Here is a 16187-nt window from a genome sequence, read left to right on the forward strand (position 1 = left end):
ACCCTTTGTAATTTTTAATTCCTTTAATTCCCTTCCTAGTGCCCACCTCTCTCTCAAGACTGGTTTTCAGTTTAGTTCATGAACTTGCAGTAGCTTGAAGTTGTGGATAACATTTAGGGTTTATAGAATTGCACGCAGTGTTATAATTTTGGGATTATGAGACTAGAAGGGAGCAGTTAATTGGGGATATTGAGATGGTTCTTCTGGGAATAATTTAGTTCAGACCAAACAAAAAAAGGGCATGAAGTTTTAGACCAAAAGAAAAATTTTGCCTTAAAGTTAGCCCACCCCATTGTCAAATCCTAGGTTCGTCCATATAACTTAACCCTGTCGACCTGCCAATGTGCACCAGAATTGACCTAGAGGCCGGCTTTGATCTCATTAGCATGCGAATGCCAAAGCTTGTCCTCATCCGGAGGCAGCGACAAATTGCGAATTAAGCCTTAACCATAATCGACCAAAAATATAAAATAAGGGCCTGCTTGACCCGAAAACGACGGTATAGTCGTGGACGGCGACTGAAGTAAGTCCTGGTTGAGGCTGTGTTTGGTTCAATCTATTAAAATCGGATCGGATCGTGCTAAGTTGACCTCAAAACATGCAGGACTTGTGTTGAGATGGATTTGCTCGATCCATTGTATACTTATGGTCAGGGATAGGCTGGGTCCAGTTTGGATCGGTTTCACTCTATGGTCAAACAACTATTGTGTGTTGCAGTTTGATTCGGCTTGAGCTAAGGCGAGAAGATAAACCAGTGTTGGGCAGTTTGGTTTTGGTGGTTTGACCTTTAAGCATAAGCTAAATACTTTTTATTACTCTCTTTTGGAATGGTTTTTTTTTTTTTTTTTTTTTTTTTTGCTATGTAAATTATACAGATTTTAGATCTAGCAGTAACTTATATATGTTCAGTGAAACACAAAATATTAATACGTGAGAAATGAAACAAACACATCATACTTGCTTTCTACAATCTTATGATATCAAATTCATAATAAACCTACCAATTATGACAATTTTAAGCATATTTGAAGTTAACATTGCATCCAACATTCTAATGTCTAAATCTCTAACATCTTAATGACATTCAAAATTTGATCACGCTAAACTAACAGCCTAAATTGTCTAATAATATTATTATAAAATTATTTGAACACACAAAACTGATACACTTTAATAGAAGTGTCACTGATCATTATACGTTGCTATCTATACTAAAGAGTGTGTCAGCAAGTGCGTTAGTTTTGTGTGTCAAATAACATAGCCCATCATGTTTTGAATAAATAATAAGAGAAAGTGGGACTATCCATGGCCTGTTTGCCACCTCATTTTTTACACAATGTTTTATATTTTTTGCATGAGAATTAATGTTAAATTGTGAGGTGGCATAAAGTCTATAGAGAGTCTCACTTTGAGAAAGTCCTCTTAGCAATTCTCAAATAATAATTATGAATTACTTAGTAACTTGCAACTTAATTATACATAAGATCTTGAATATCATGAATAACTTTTGAAGATGGATAATAGTTATTTCTAGATTTTTCATTGATTATCATTTATGTAAATAATCAATCAAATTAAATTATTGGAAGGTGTGGGAATTGAAATTTTTCATTGATGGACAACAAATTAATTGATCACAGACACTAGCTAGTTGAAAGAAAACAAACGTCCTAGGCCTTAATATCATATTTAGGATACATTATCCAATTTTCACACATTACATTAAACCATATATATATAATAGCTGCTATTTTTTTTCCTTCAATCCTCTCAGAACTCATTAACCTCAATTTCCTTCTTCTTCTCCTTTGAAACCAGCATGGGGCTCCCAGGCCTATACTTGTACCTCTTTGCAACAAACACATAGATAAAGAAGTTGATCAAGCTCATCAATGAAAGCAACCAATAGAAAAGATTCAAATGGTTCAAGTTAATGTTGTTCCCAGCCAACCAGCCTCCACTTTTTGTGACACCCTTTGTTGCATTATTCACAATCTTAACCAAAATGGTGCTGAAAAAATACCCTAGTGCCATGGAGCTCCACAAAAAGCAAGTTGAAATTGATTTCAACCCTTTGGGAGACTCCGAGTAGAAAAACTCAAGAAGCCCTACGTATGTGAACATGTCGGCGATTCCAAAAATGAAGTACTGGAAAGACAGCCAGAATGTGCTGATTGGCAAAGGCTGCACCACCGGCCTTGCCAACAGCATGTTGTGCTCTCTTGCCACATCTTTCCTTTTCACTTCCATGATTCCAGCCACACCCATGGAAACACATGAGAGAACTAAACCCACGCCTATGCGCTGTAAGTGCGTTATGCCAGAGGGTATGCCGGTGAACTTACTTGCGATGGGGACGAAGACACTGTCGTAGACAGGAATTATGATGGCGAGGAAGACAATGGGGATGATGGGGAGTGAGGCTGGTGGGATTTTGAAGTGTTTGGTGATACTTGTGTCCATGGTGAGACCTTGTTGGATGGAGAAGGTTTGGAGTTGCGCCAGGCATAGAGTCATTATAATTGTGCAGCAAAATATTGGGACCATGCCTAGGATGATTTTTGCATTTTCCACTTGCGTGACTCTGCAAAGTTTCCATGGGTTTGGAGGCTGTTGTTCATCAACTTGCCCTCTTCGGATGGATGCTTTGTCCAAAAACCTGAATAAAATTCAATTATGTGTTGTGTTACGCAAGGAGCTAACAAGAAGTTTTCTTATGACGGAATAGAAATTCAATTGTGTTACCAAACAATTTGGCATGTTTTATTGTGAGACTGAATGAAAATTGTAAATTAGATTAAATGTTCGGTTTTAATCTAGTTCAACCGATAACATAACTTATCAGATATCTGGTACTAATTGATCAACGCTAGACTAATAATGGAAGTCCATATTTCCACCCAAAAAATGTATTTAAAAATCATGAAAATGCAAGCTTAATTTTATCCCTCTTCAATGGTGGAGGATCATATATTTTGCTTAACATCTGAATAGAAATTGATATAGAAATCTAATCATTTATGAGTGTACGAAAGTTCTTAGTTAACACCCTAATTTTGTATTATTTCAAGGGTGGAAGATCATATATTTCGGTAAAAATTTGTAAGGTACCTGAAAATGGGTCTGTGAGGTAGGAATTCTTGTTCAAGAGCAGCTTCCTTGTCTTTGCTAATCTCATACAATTCTGCGGGGTCCTCAGGAAGGCTAAGATTTTTGTTGCGGATGGCTGCAACATACACCTGAAAAGAACATGAGCAACAAGTTAGCTAGTTGTGATCAACGTTCGATCTGAATTGGAAGCATATATTCATTAGTTAAGAATCTTCCTTAAGCCGACCTCCAACCAAACACCAATAGGTAAAGGTGGCAAATCAACTCATGGGTTATTTATGGGTACCCAATAAAGCTAATTCAGTTTGATTTCATCTTACATCATCATCACCACTATCAATCTCACATTTATATTATGGTGATATCAAATTAAACGGATCTTAACAGGTACCCATTAACAACTCAATGAGTTAATTTGTCACCTCTACTAAAAGGAAAAAAAAACTGTACACTACATCTTAGTGACTTAATCAATCGATTATATTGATTTGGATTAACTTGTAAAAATCAATCTTTATTAGCATCCAAAGAAGGTTTTTGCACCCAAGTTTTGTTTGTTATTTCCCCACCTCTCGCTTGTATAAAGCAAAAAAAGAAAAACAGAGAAAAGAAAGAAAGACTTGGAACTAGTGTTTAAAGGGTTGACAAAAGAAAAACAAACCTGTATAAGTTCAACTATAGCACTAGTTCCTCCGATAACTTGTATCCGATACAACGGCAATCCTGCGAAAAAGATGACGACGCCCAAGAACATGGCGATAGTAGAGATCCCAAATCCCCAATCCCATCCTTTATTGTCTTGAACCCACACAATTAGGGTTAAACTGACTACACCACCCAAGCACACTGCTAGCAACAGAAAGTTAAAGAAGCTAGACATCTGCCTTGCCTCTCTCGGGTCCGATTCGTCAAATTGATCAGCACCGTGTGATGGTAACGTGGCCTTCAGCCCGGAAGCTCCGGCCGCCATAATGTAGAGAGCAATAAAAAGAAGGGCAGCATTTCCACCTTCAACTTTTTCACATTTTGCAGTTGGATCAAAGACATTGCAGACTGGTGGCGTCAGTTTAGGGTAGTGAGCTTGCACAGTCATTAGTGCTAGTCCCTGAAGTGAAAATTTACAAAACATACATGCATAAAAAACTATGCAATTACTAAACCAAATTCAATTGCGAATTATACACAAATAGAACTGAGCGTCACTGAACAGACAATAAATTGTATTCAAAACAATTTAGTGACATCTTATTGTGTAGTTAGCATCCATCCAGTTCTATTTGATTAAAGGTTCATAACTCGTTGTATTTGTGCATATTTTGCTATTAATGATGAGTAATTTGAGTATTTCGTGCATACCACAAACTCGAAGCACCCGGAAATGAGAAGAGTTTTGAATCTCCCAAAGAAGGTGTCTGCAAGGATGGCCATGAGAATGGACAGAATATAGCCCGTTCCCATGTAGTTGGTGAGTTGGTTAGCTGCATCTGCTAGCTCAAAGTGCATGACCCTATTGAAGTAGGTAACCAAGTTCACAGCCAGGGCAAGAGTTGCCATGTTCTCAAAAGCAAATGTACCTGCAACATATAAAAACAACCCCAAAATTGTAAATTATTTAAGGACTACGTATTATTGCATTTATGGTGATCATGTAAGCAGATGTAGATTATGCTAGTTAGTCAGGACAGTGTGTCCCTCCTCTTATGCCAGAATTAATCTCCTTCACGTACATTAGACCACAGTTTAGAATGTCGTTTTCTTAGAAGAAAAGAAAGTGATCATGTATACAATGTGTGTACTAAGGGAGTACCTAGTATGAGCACAGCAGTTTTCATTCCTCCATGTTTATATTTCACAGCTGACCTTCCCTTCCAATCAACCTTCCCTTCAACAAGCTCAAGTTTCTCCTGCAGGTTATAAATCAAAGAGAATATAATTAACATGGTCGAATTCGAAAGAATAACATGAACAAATGTCCTCATTAATTTGTTAAAATTACCATAACTAGATACAAGGATTGCAGTGATCTCTCTCTGGTACTAAAGAGAACAGACGTATGAATTTTGGAAAAGGGATGAGAGGCTAATGTAAACTGAGGTTCGTATATATAAGACTTTGACACAGATGGGCTTTGGGACTTATTGGAAGTTGCGTAACGACCATTTGTGATGTCCATAATACCCCTTAATTTGTTGGAATGTTGGTGCATGTTTTGCTATAACATTGCCGACCTTGAGTAAGAGATTCCCATGACATTGTCAAGATTGTCCAAGAGGAAACCTGAATAAGGACGACAGAGTGAGAGCTACCCATTTAGCATTTCTTAAAAAAAATAAGATAAAATCATACTTTTTTGGTATAAAGAAGTGGATAATAATTTTTTTGCCAAAAGGTGAGGACTTGAAGCTCCAATGATGGCGTATATATTTACTTAAGATAGGGTAAAAATTCAACTCGTCCTCTTCTACAAATTCTTGAGGTTTTGGCTTTCGTGTGGTTGTAAAATAATAGCCCTAATGGGCATGTCATACTCCAAAAGCCTAAGCAACTTTTTGTGTTTAAATTATGGGTAGTGTTATGAAGAAAAAAAAAATATGGTAGTAGTCTTTCATATTTTAGCTTTTTTCTTCGTTGATTTATTCTTCTTTTTTAGTTTCTTTATTTTTTTTAATCAATCCAAAAACTAGAAAAATTGGGATAATTGCATGGAGAAAAAATAAGTGTGCCAAAATTACTATCCTAATTTTTTATTTAAATTTCCAATTAATACATGTTGGTAATTTTTAATCGACACAGAAAGAATAGGTAAAAGAAATGAGTACGTATGAAGTATTCAACAAGGGATTGAGTGCAATCCAAAATCTTTGGGGCACTTTCAAGTTCAAATTTCACAAAAGAAACATTACAAGAAGACGAGTCCTGCATTTCACCCAAGTCCAAAAGCATCTAAACACCCGATCTGTCTTTGCCCTTGGAGAGCCTTTGCTTTTGGACACTACCATCCGCCTCTTTCTCGAGAAAAATCTTTTTTTTTTTTTGCAGTAAATTAATCATTCACATCAAAAGCAGAATAGTTTCCACGTACATGATTAGTGAAAGCTAATTAAAAAACCCTTTATTTGGTGCAAATTGTCAGGCTAATACAACTATGGGGCCTCAGCATTAAAAAGGACTTGTATGTTGTTATGGGAAAAGGATTAAAACAGACAGCTGACAGATTCTAGAACAAACAACTCAACGGTTCACGCTGTGTTATATAATATACTTAAACACTGTTTAGTACTTGGGTTAACCTATGATGGTTAGGATGATTAAGTCAGATGTGGGCTGCGTTATCTCACGGGTAGCAACTTGCCTGCTCCAGTCTCTCCGGAGCTATAGAATATTTAATGGCTCTGCGCGAATGATTCCTGCGGCGTAGGTCATATGTAAACTTTACGTATGTTTGTTTGAACAACACAAGTGCATTTTTCAAGCCTTATTTTACAGTCATGAGCTTCATGTCCTAAAGGGACCCTTTCAACCATGCATATATATGACAGACCCATGAAAAAAGCTGAACATAATTTAGATGCGAAGATCAACTTCGACTGAGATTGATAACTCGCTTAATCACAAAGATATTATTAAATGGTTTTTTCGCCGCAAGAGTAACATTGACTTGTGATCCACGCCACACCAGATGATTTCTGCAATTTCGCTCATTTGGTAAGAAATTTTCTTATGCAGTCTCTCTTACAACTGTTAGATTCACATCAACATGTTGGAGCAGACAATAAATTTCCCAGATGTCATAAAAACTGTCATTAAGATTACAAACTCATCCAACATCCAATTATGTTAATAATAATAAGATTGTGTTAAGAGATTAGTTTTAATTACAGGTTAGTGGAAGTGACTGATTTATTTCTTTCCTCTTTAGGTGAATTAATTCTGGTTTAGCATTTAAAATAATTCTGGTTTAGCATTTAAAAAAAAATATTATTAAGGTGAGGAGGGAGAGTCCAAAACTATTACATTAATTTAGAGAAATGAGAGTTTCGAACTCAGTACGCATGAGTAAAAACTCAACAATAAGCAAACAAAAATAAAAGTGATTTAAGTGCCTGACATAGTTTTCTTCACTAGGCTGAGTCAACTATTGATGGTCTCATAAAGAAGTTTCTTTAAGTACATAGTTTCCATCACTAGACTAGTTAATACTGTCCCATTGCACAAAAGCAATCAAAGAACTTCCCTTCAAGTTTTATAAATAGTGATTTTTCGATATATGACGGTCACACTGCAATACTATACCCTTGGTTCATGAAATACGTTCGACAATATCATAGCAGGTGAATTAGTAACACCCGTCAAACTCAAATTTCTCAAAGCAGAGATGCTTTTTAACTCAAAAAATCAAATGTGTAAAATGATACAGAAAACTGTTCATGATGCAATTGAAAACATAGAAATATATGGATGCAAACTCTCTAGTCGATGGTCATATGCAAGGGTTGATGTCGCTGAAAAAATGACTTCATATATTACCTAAAAATGTATATAAATTATAAGGGAGTAATTAGGTTTTCATCCTTATTTTTACTACTCTATTGATTAAAACCTTATTACTTTTCAATTTTTGATCAAGGTCCTTTGTATTAATAATATCATTAATTATTTCAATAATAAAATATTTTTTATTTCTAAATATATTCATTTAATATTAAAAATGTTACAATTAGTATATTTATATTTATGGCTAAATTTTTTATCATATATTTTTATTTTTAGTTTGTACCCATTTTTAATTTGCAACCTTTTTTAATTTGTACCAATTTTCCTTTCAATTTTAATTTGTACCCATATATTAATTTCTTTTTGTGCCCATATTTTTTAAAGTTTTATTTGTATTGTACCCATATTTTTTTATTTATTTGTACCCATTTTTATTTTTGCTAAATGTACCCATTTTGAAGAATGTACCCATGTTTTGATACAATAATTTTTTGGTTATTTTTTATGAATGTACCCATGTTTACACACACACACACAATAGTATATTTATATTTTAATATTTTTAATCCCACAAATTATGTTTTTTATTTAAAATCTCATTACTATAAACAACTATAAATTTTAATTTTTAATTTAAAAAATATAGTAACGTACATAGAAATAAATTATCAATTAATTTTAGGGACTTGAATCAAAAATTGAAAACCAACAAAGTTTCAGTCAAAGATTATTCATAACTAGGGACCGCATCCAAAGTCTCCCAATATAATTATTCAGAAACATAGATTGTCTTCTCAACCAATTCAAGAAGAAAACCCCCCAGACAAATAATGATGTGACTATCAATTGAAGATGTCTAAGAAACAAAAAGAAGAAAATGTACAGAACAGGGGTTGCCTGTGCAAAGAATGCCGGACTAAAATTTTAGTGGAATGCCTACAATTACCGGGGAAAAAAGGCCGATGATCAGTAGTTCAGCAACGAGTACTTTACGCGCAATACAATCTTTCCCTTGTCGACTCCAAACTTAGCCCCGGTGACTAACCAATGACCTGGTATATCTTGCGGCCCCTTTGACATTTCCGTCAAGTCCACTAGTTTAGCTAGTTTTTCCTTTTTATCATCAGAGCTTCTGTTGTTTAAATGTGACGAAGAAGAACCATCCGTCTTCAGTGCAGAAGACGGGGTGGCTGGGCTGTGATCCCAAACAGACCGCCTAATTGTGCAGCCTGGTACTTTAGAGAAGAGGAGTTTGAGGTGCAATACATTTTTGGCACCAAAATCCCATACACCAAGCTGAGCCCCGGTGACAATGTGAACACCAGAGAGGTCACCGATAGAGGTTTCCACATGCTCTATCGGTGCAGTGCTTACATGGGAGAAGTTCTTCCACTTGATTGGCTCAAACCAACGGCTGTCTTGCTCTTCAGGACCTTGCCACTTGGGTGCACCTATCGCCATGTGCACATCCCAATGGGGTTGAAGAATTTTCGGAAGGGACACTAGATGTTGCAAATGTATAGCCAGTCGGTTCTGTTTGCTGCCTTCTAGATTTAGTCTAAGCCCTGTGACAGGCTTACGGCCTACTGTTACCTGCAGTGTCAAGAAATTTCTTCAGTTGAGGTGAGGTGAAAGTGGAAAACTACAAATATAAGGAAATGAAAGAGTCATTTCTTTTCCCACACAATAATTTGATAATAATAGCCATCAAAGAACTAATGATAACCAACAAACGTACCTGATCTGGACTGATGTAAAGCTTCGGACCCATCAAGCTGAACTGAAGCGATGAACACACAGGTTCTTTTCTTTGCAGATTATTTTGCTCCGGGGCCCAAACTTGAGCAATTTGAAAATCCAAGAAATACTGCAGATCTTCGATTGGTGGCTTGTCTGGTATAAACAATGACAAACATATAACAAATGTCAAAAACACCTCCAACACCTGAATAGGTGGAGCTACAGGTAAGCATGCTTCTAGCTATATAACCAATTTTCAGGTTCTAGACAAACGATTCAAGCTAACCATAATTAAAATGATTTATCCGTCATCAGATTGGAATAAAAGTCAACACTTTTTATGAAATACATTTTAGATTAGATCTTACACTCTAAATATAACTCAACCGCACGACTCAAGTGCTTTATTCCAGGCACTCCTTCAAGCAAAGAAACAATGGGTGTAAATGTCATGTTAATCACATCTGGTGCTAGTTGTACAGTTTCGGCCCACTTGGAATGACTCTGCTCAAGATCATCACCCCCTCTTCTCCTGAATATGACTGTAACATCCTGAAGGACACAAAATTAAGGATATTCACAAACAAATCCACTGGAAGTGACAATTGATCAAGAATTATTTTAAGAACGGGGTGAAAAGTTTCTTGAGACTTTTAGATGAAACACCAATGATACAAACCTTATCCTTGTACTTTAATGGGCCTGGATTTGACTGGTTTTTTGAGTCCACAAACCTATGATCACCAATGTCTTTCACATAATTCTCAATGTCCCCCACTGACAAAGGAGATGACTTGTGCTGCCTGATATAGAATACATCTCTTCCACCAATAGTTGCAGATATGACGATATGGGTACCATAACTCTCGATAAAACTGAAAAATGAACAAGAGGAGAAAGAAAATTGTGTATCAAAATTCCGGTGTTGTACTGACCAACAGATCTAGTAATCTTATCAAAGGAACACCCTGCAGTTGTGCATCACCAAATATTGCAGTTTGGAACATTTCGAATTTAAATTTTCAATATGAATTGATGGGGCGCCATGTCCAAAATTATTCTTTGAAATATGTAACTATAAGAACTGGCCAACATAATGAAATTTGATTGATTATCCTTCTTGTTAGTGCATATCAAGTTTGGTTTCAATAACAGTTACTAGCATCTTTAAGTAAATATCCATACCATTATGAATCAAGTGCGTCGCCATTAGTTTGAGGCTTTGAGCATACACAGGTCTAATGATTAATCATTCAATTTTTCATCACCAAGCTCTTTAGTTGCATTTTATAACCCACTGATCAAAGTAGGAACAGAATATGACAGAAAGCAGGTATCAAACAGAGCAATCAGGTACTGACAAGTTGAATTGTCCTCGAAAATATCTATTAGTTTAATGCATAGACAGCACATGAGTTGTAGGGATTAGCCTATCAATTTTGTTGGTAATTGACTTTTTACCGAGATGATTAGAATTGAAAAAACACAGACATTTCATGTTTATACTCTTATCATATTTAGTTGCTTACCTTGCTAAGGCTGCAGGATCCCATGAGTAAGGAACAGCACGCTTGATTTCCTCATGCAAAACTAAATTATCCTTTTCTAATTTAACTTTGTATAGGGGAATGAAGTATCCAATCATGGCGAGGGATTTGGTTGCTGCTGCATCAACTTGCCAAGAACCGGTGAAATTGAACATGGCATTGAAGCTTCCAAGAGGAATGCTTCCTGATACATCTGATTTCTTGTTGAAGTATTCTGCCATCTGAAATGTCAAGCATCAAAGCCACAAGTTCACAAAATTTGTCGTATAACAAGAAGGTCAAATGGTTGCTATAATTAGGAGAAGCCAGTCGAAATTCCAATGCATGCACCAAATGCTGACCAAATAGGAGGAGATACTATTCATTCCATAACGGGGAAGATACAAATGAGAAAATGTAATTTAAGAAACGCGAATCTAAACTTAGCTATGTTAGAATATATACTAACTGCTAGCTCACATCCTAACTGCTCAAGCTTTTCGGGATTGTAGTAACCAAACAAACTTTATCTTTAAGCATGTTTACAGGATCTCTGTAAAATTTTATTCTCTAATGCACCAAATAGTTTTAGCAAACTCTGCAAACAGTTGAATTCAAACAATCACGAATGCCAGATTTCTTTATTTAGCCATCTATATGTTGTTTGAGTATGCAACATTTTCCCAGTTTTCTTTATGTTTTGCGTAGTACATTGACTAATTACACTGGCTATTAACCCACTGTACAATCCATTATCAAAATACAACACCAACACTGAAATATGATTTATATAGCCTAACAAGCTCAAATAAACATTCAGACTAGAACTTTAGCCTAACGAGCTGATAGTGCATTGCTCCGTAACAGATGAGTAATCTATTCTCTGCATATCACAAAACAATTCATGACAACCTATATGGAGAAAAAAGCAACTCAGAAGCCTGGAAGAAGAGAAAGACATGATCTTTTCGAACTTTCAAATCACGCTACACATTAGCAATCGAATGACACAAACAAAATATAATAATTTTGAGACAGAATGTACGGTTATTCAAATTTAACACAGGAGTAAAACTAGAAGAATTCTAGAAATCCATGAAATACGATATGCGGAATCAATGATTTCGAAAACAAACGAATCCCAGAACCACAAAAACCCAGCAAAGCAACATTATCCAACATAAAACAAACCAAGATCATAACTTTCTGACTCAACCAAACCACAACCAAGAAAGTTCAATTCCCAACAAGTCCAATACTGAACTGAAGCTTCTGCAAATCCGAAAACACCCAAAACAAATCACAGAATTCAAATCCAAACTTACAAGAAACAAAAACTCATCATCCGAAATTGGATAAAAATTCACCTCGTGGAAGCTGCAGACGTGAATTCTATCAATGGACCTCTTCCCCGGCGCGCACTCAACATCAATGGGCACATTCGGCACAACAACCCCATCAGAAAGAACAAGATCTTTCCCCTGATCCTCCTCCAGAATCACGAGCCTCGACCCGGGTGCCCCTTTGCAGTAGAGAAGCCTGATATCGGAAGTGACGTCAAAACCGCGACCCAGAGCCTGGATTGAGTTGGAGAGCGTGGTGGTCAGCGCGGCAGAGCTGGAGCTTCTCGCCGCCACAGCAGAGGATTCCATAGGAAAAGAAGGGTCTTTGTCTTTCATTGGCGAAGAGAAAGAAGAGAAAGAGAAATCGATGGCGTGGTTGGTGTTTTCTAGTTGGATGGGGGAATCATTCGAAATACAAAAGTGCTTTCTGTTTCGGTGTTTTGCAGTGGCTGGCTGGCTGGCTGGCTTTTTAGGCTGAGGAGAAAGAGTGGGGATTTTGCCCTCTTCTTCTTTGTACCAAATGCGTATAAAATGTGTATATTGTATGGAAGTGCACAAACTAAAAGAGGATTCTCAGTTGACTGGTCTTCCTTGTAAAAAGATTTTGAAGTCAAACCCCTACCAACAAGTCAGACCAAGCAAGATTCCTACGACTAATTTTTTAGTTTGATTGTCACACCGTTTTATTAATTTTAGTATAACTTAAGTTTGTAATAGTATATTCGGTTTATTATAATTTGTGAACGAGTAATACGATTTGATAGTGTGATGGACAAATTTTAGACGAGCACACTCAAATGCTTCTTGAGATGAAAGTTTTGTTTATATATATGTTTTGACCGAGGCTTTGTTTCGTAATAGGGCCGAGACTGAGGTTTTTGTAAGCAAAGTTCACAAATAAATGCATTCGGCCAAAATAGTCAAACAAGTGTATTCGACCAAATTTTTTATTCGGCCAGAATGTTGTTGCCCCCTTATTTTCTTATGCATCGGCTTGCATAGCCGTATGTTTAAGAAAATAACATATATATATATATATATATATATATATATATATTTAACAAACGAAAAGAAAAGTGGCCAAACCATAGTTAGGAGGAGGCCAACGATGCTTTATTCCAAGTCGAGATCTTGTAATAACAAAATCTTCACATTGATTTCGCTCTAGGCCGAATAAAGATTTTCCTCCAAATATTTTTGACTTGGCGAAATATTTTTTATCATTGGCTGCCGAATGTATTGAACAATTACTATGCCCCCTGGGCATAATAATTTCGGCTTTTAATTCAAACATCTTAGCCGAACGAGATTTCTCCATATCGGCTTTATCGCCAACAATCATATCAATTGTCGTGGTTTCTTGGGCTAATCCAATGTTGCGGCCTTGTTCGTCATTGGAGCACTCCTCTGACGAATCATTTTCTGAGTCAATTTGTGGTTCAGAAACTTGAACATTTTCTTCTAGGCCTACCACACTTCCAGTCTCAACCAAAAAAATAGGTGGCATTTGTTCTTCGACCAAATTAACAATTTTCTTAGGCCGAATATTGGTTGTGGCCGGAGTGGAAATTTGTCCCCCGACCTCTTGCCTTTTAGAAATTCTTCCCAATCTCTCGAGAAGTTGTTTTTGCTTCTTTAATAGGCAATGAGACTCATCCTTTGAAGCCTGATCGAGATAGATCATGTGAACTTCGTAGTTTTAGCACTGGATCCTATTGGGCGTGCCAAAATGTTGACCCTTAAAACTACCAAACATACGTGGCGCGCAGGCCGAGTAATCTATAAGCTAACTACGTCATTCGGTTAAATGTGGGGCGTGCCAACTCGTCGGCCGAGCTCGGCCGAGGAGTAAAATTTGTTGATGTTGCGTTGGGTGCGCGGCTGATTTCTGCATCTTGCGATTGCGACCGAGGAAGGAACACGTCTCGGCCTCTTAGGTTCTCGAACCTAAAGACAAGGCTACTATTCTTACGAGGTTCACGAATCGTCGTCGTTGGATTCGATCACAGTGATGGTATTCGTCAGAGTAAACTCACGCCGAATCGACACCAAAGTGTAAGGGCACAAATACTCAAAGCGGATATAGGTCTTAATAGTAAACGTTGTTCGGCCGTCTTAATGCCGAACTCTAAATCCCACTTGAGAGTATCTAATCATAAAATAACTCGGCGTGCAATGCGCCGAGCTCAGTAAGCTGTAACACCTCACTTCGTCGAGAAGGCTAATGAGATGACCTTGATCAATAAGGATTCGGAAATCCTTCTCGACCGAGACTTGGATAAGTAACCAACCGCCCTCGCCGCAGTGCTGTTGATGCCAACAGAAGATGCTGCGAGACCGGCTGATTCTACGGCGACAGAGCTATTTATGCCGACTGAAGATATCACCGGTTGCTTTCACAGTGCTGTTGATGCCAACAGAAGATGTGTCAGCGAAAAGAGAAAATAAAAATCTCAAAGTTGTTGAGAGAGTTTGCGCAGGACAGTTGTGTGTTAAATTGGAGGGGGCTCTTTACGTTGCACATCGCCTTGTATTTATAGGGCCCTGCATACACAAGTCGCGAAAACCAATTTCAATTGCACTGTGACTCTGAGTCCTTATTTGTTGCTAACCTTACGTCTTATCAAAACTTGCTATCATCTTGCAACCTGATGCCAAGGATATTCCACCATCAGAACCTTTATCCACGCATGCATAGTAACTTTCCGCCGATGACCACTTATCAAATAATAATTAAATGATGAAATATAATCACCATTTACCAAGACAAGGCCACGTGTAGAATCATCTTTCAAGCACATCACCATTTTCACTTCACCTTTATTCCATTATTCCATGTGGTCCATTGTCCAAGACTTGCAGATCCATGTGACAACATCCATCAAGCAACCTAACCTACTTAGGTTTTCTATTCACCATTATCCAAAACTAAATGTTAGCGGTTGAAAGTCCATCACCACTTTCAACTAGGTGGGCAATTTGCGATGGTCTCTTCAGACTCTAGACCATGAATAATCAGGTTGTGTGCAAGCCCTTGAAAATCCCACCTAAAGCCGTCACTTCAAAGACTCTCAAAAGAGACCATGTCCATTTCCAACTATACTTCCATTCTCATCCATGCAGAACATGAGAATTTAATATATTATTAAGGGCTATTATCATGACCAAAAAAATCACAATATTATTCCTTAAAAATTATCCCGACTAAGTCATCTAATGGTTGGGAGCTATGCTCACTCAACGGCTTTGATTGCACGGGTCGATAGTGTAAATTTGGGTCCAAATACTCACATTACAGCTATTAAAAGTGTTTTTAGATGATCAAAAACGCTTATAAGTGCGTTGAAAATTAAAACACAGTAAGAAGATGCATTTACCAAATGAATTTAGGGATACAACTACTTAACCATACCAAAAAGTATTTAAAACAAACAAAGAGTTGAGTTTTGTCTGCTTTATTTTTCCTTTATTCGGTGGATTGAGCATGGGATTTGAAACAGAGAATTGAGGGAAGGGCCATCAAGTTGGACCTAAATATTATTAGTTCATTTTTAGACTTGTTGGGTGGCCGTCCATCGAGCCATGTTGCCGATAGTATTGATCCTGGGCTAAACTAGCAGTAGACTCGGATCACAGACATATTAGCTCAAGATTTTAGACAGCTTATAAAGTTTTAAACTTTTAAGTCATTTTTAGGAAAGATTCTTACGTTATGTCTCATCCTTATATCTCACACATAACATGTTTGACAAGAAAGTGAATGGAGTTATATTCTCATCTCTCATCTCACTCTCATTGCGTGTCTTACATGACCGAAATTATATTTTTTATTTGTCAGTCTCACTTATCTCTTACTTATATTATCAGTATTATCTTTCTCTCTATTTCATTCATAACGTGACTCCTCCTACTATAAAATAAAAGTTTTGCTATGTGTGGCTAGCTGCTTGTATGTTGGAAGTATATATTGTAA

At 36.9% G+C, this 16187-nt stretch overlaps 2 protein-coding genes across 2 annotated transcripts; both read right to left on the reverse strand.

Annotated features, from left to right (window-relative positions):
• Window positions 1-1599: 1599 nt before the first annotated feature.
• On the reverse strand, window positions 1600-5421 carry LOC126622924 (protein NRT1/ PTR FAMILY 4.6-like). The gene is made up of 6 exons (XM_050291601.1): window positions 5389-5421; window positions 4919-5015; window positions 4468-4685; window positions 3773-4216; window positions 3112-3239; window positions 1600-2659 (listed from the first exon to the last, which is right to left on the reverse strand). Exons 1-6 carry the CDS (start codon window positions 5419-5421, stop codon window positions 1771-1773), a joined length of 1809 nt encoding a protein of 602 aa, XP_050147558.1. The 3' UTR covers window positions 1600-1770.
• Window positions 5422-8319: 2898 nt separating this feature from the next.
• LOC126624035 (MACPF domain-containing protein CAD1-like) lies at window positions 8320-12719 on the reverse strand. The gene is made up of 6 exons (XM_050293029.1): window positions 12239-12719; window positions 10875-11113; window positions 10025-10220; window positions 9714-9897; window positions 9344-9498; window positions 8320-9198 (listed from the first exon to the last, which is right to left on the reverse strand). Exons 1-6 carry the CDS (start codon window positions 12548-12550, stop codon window positions 8572-8574), a joined length of 1713 nt encoding a protein of 570 aa, XP_050148986.1. The 5' UTR covers window positions 12551-12719; the 3' UTR covers window positions 8320-8571.
• Window positions 12720-16187: the final 3468 nt, after the last annotated feature.

The sequence above is a fragment of the Malus sylvestris genome, chromosome 5 (assembly GCF_916048215.2).
Source record: "Malus sylvestris chromosome 5, drMalSylv7.2, whole genome shotgun sequence".
NCBI lineage: Eukaryota > Viridiplantae > Streptophyta > Magnoliopsida > Rosales > Rosaceae > Malus > Malus sylvestris.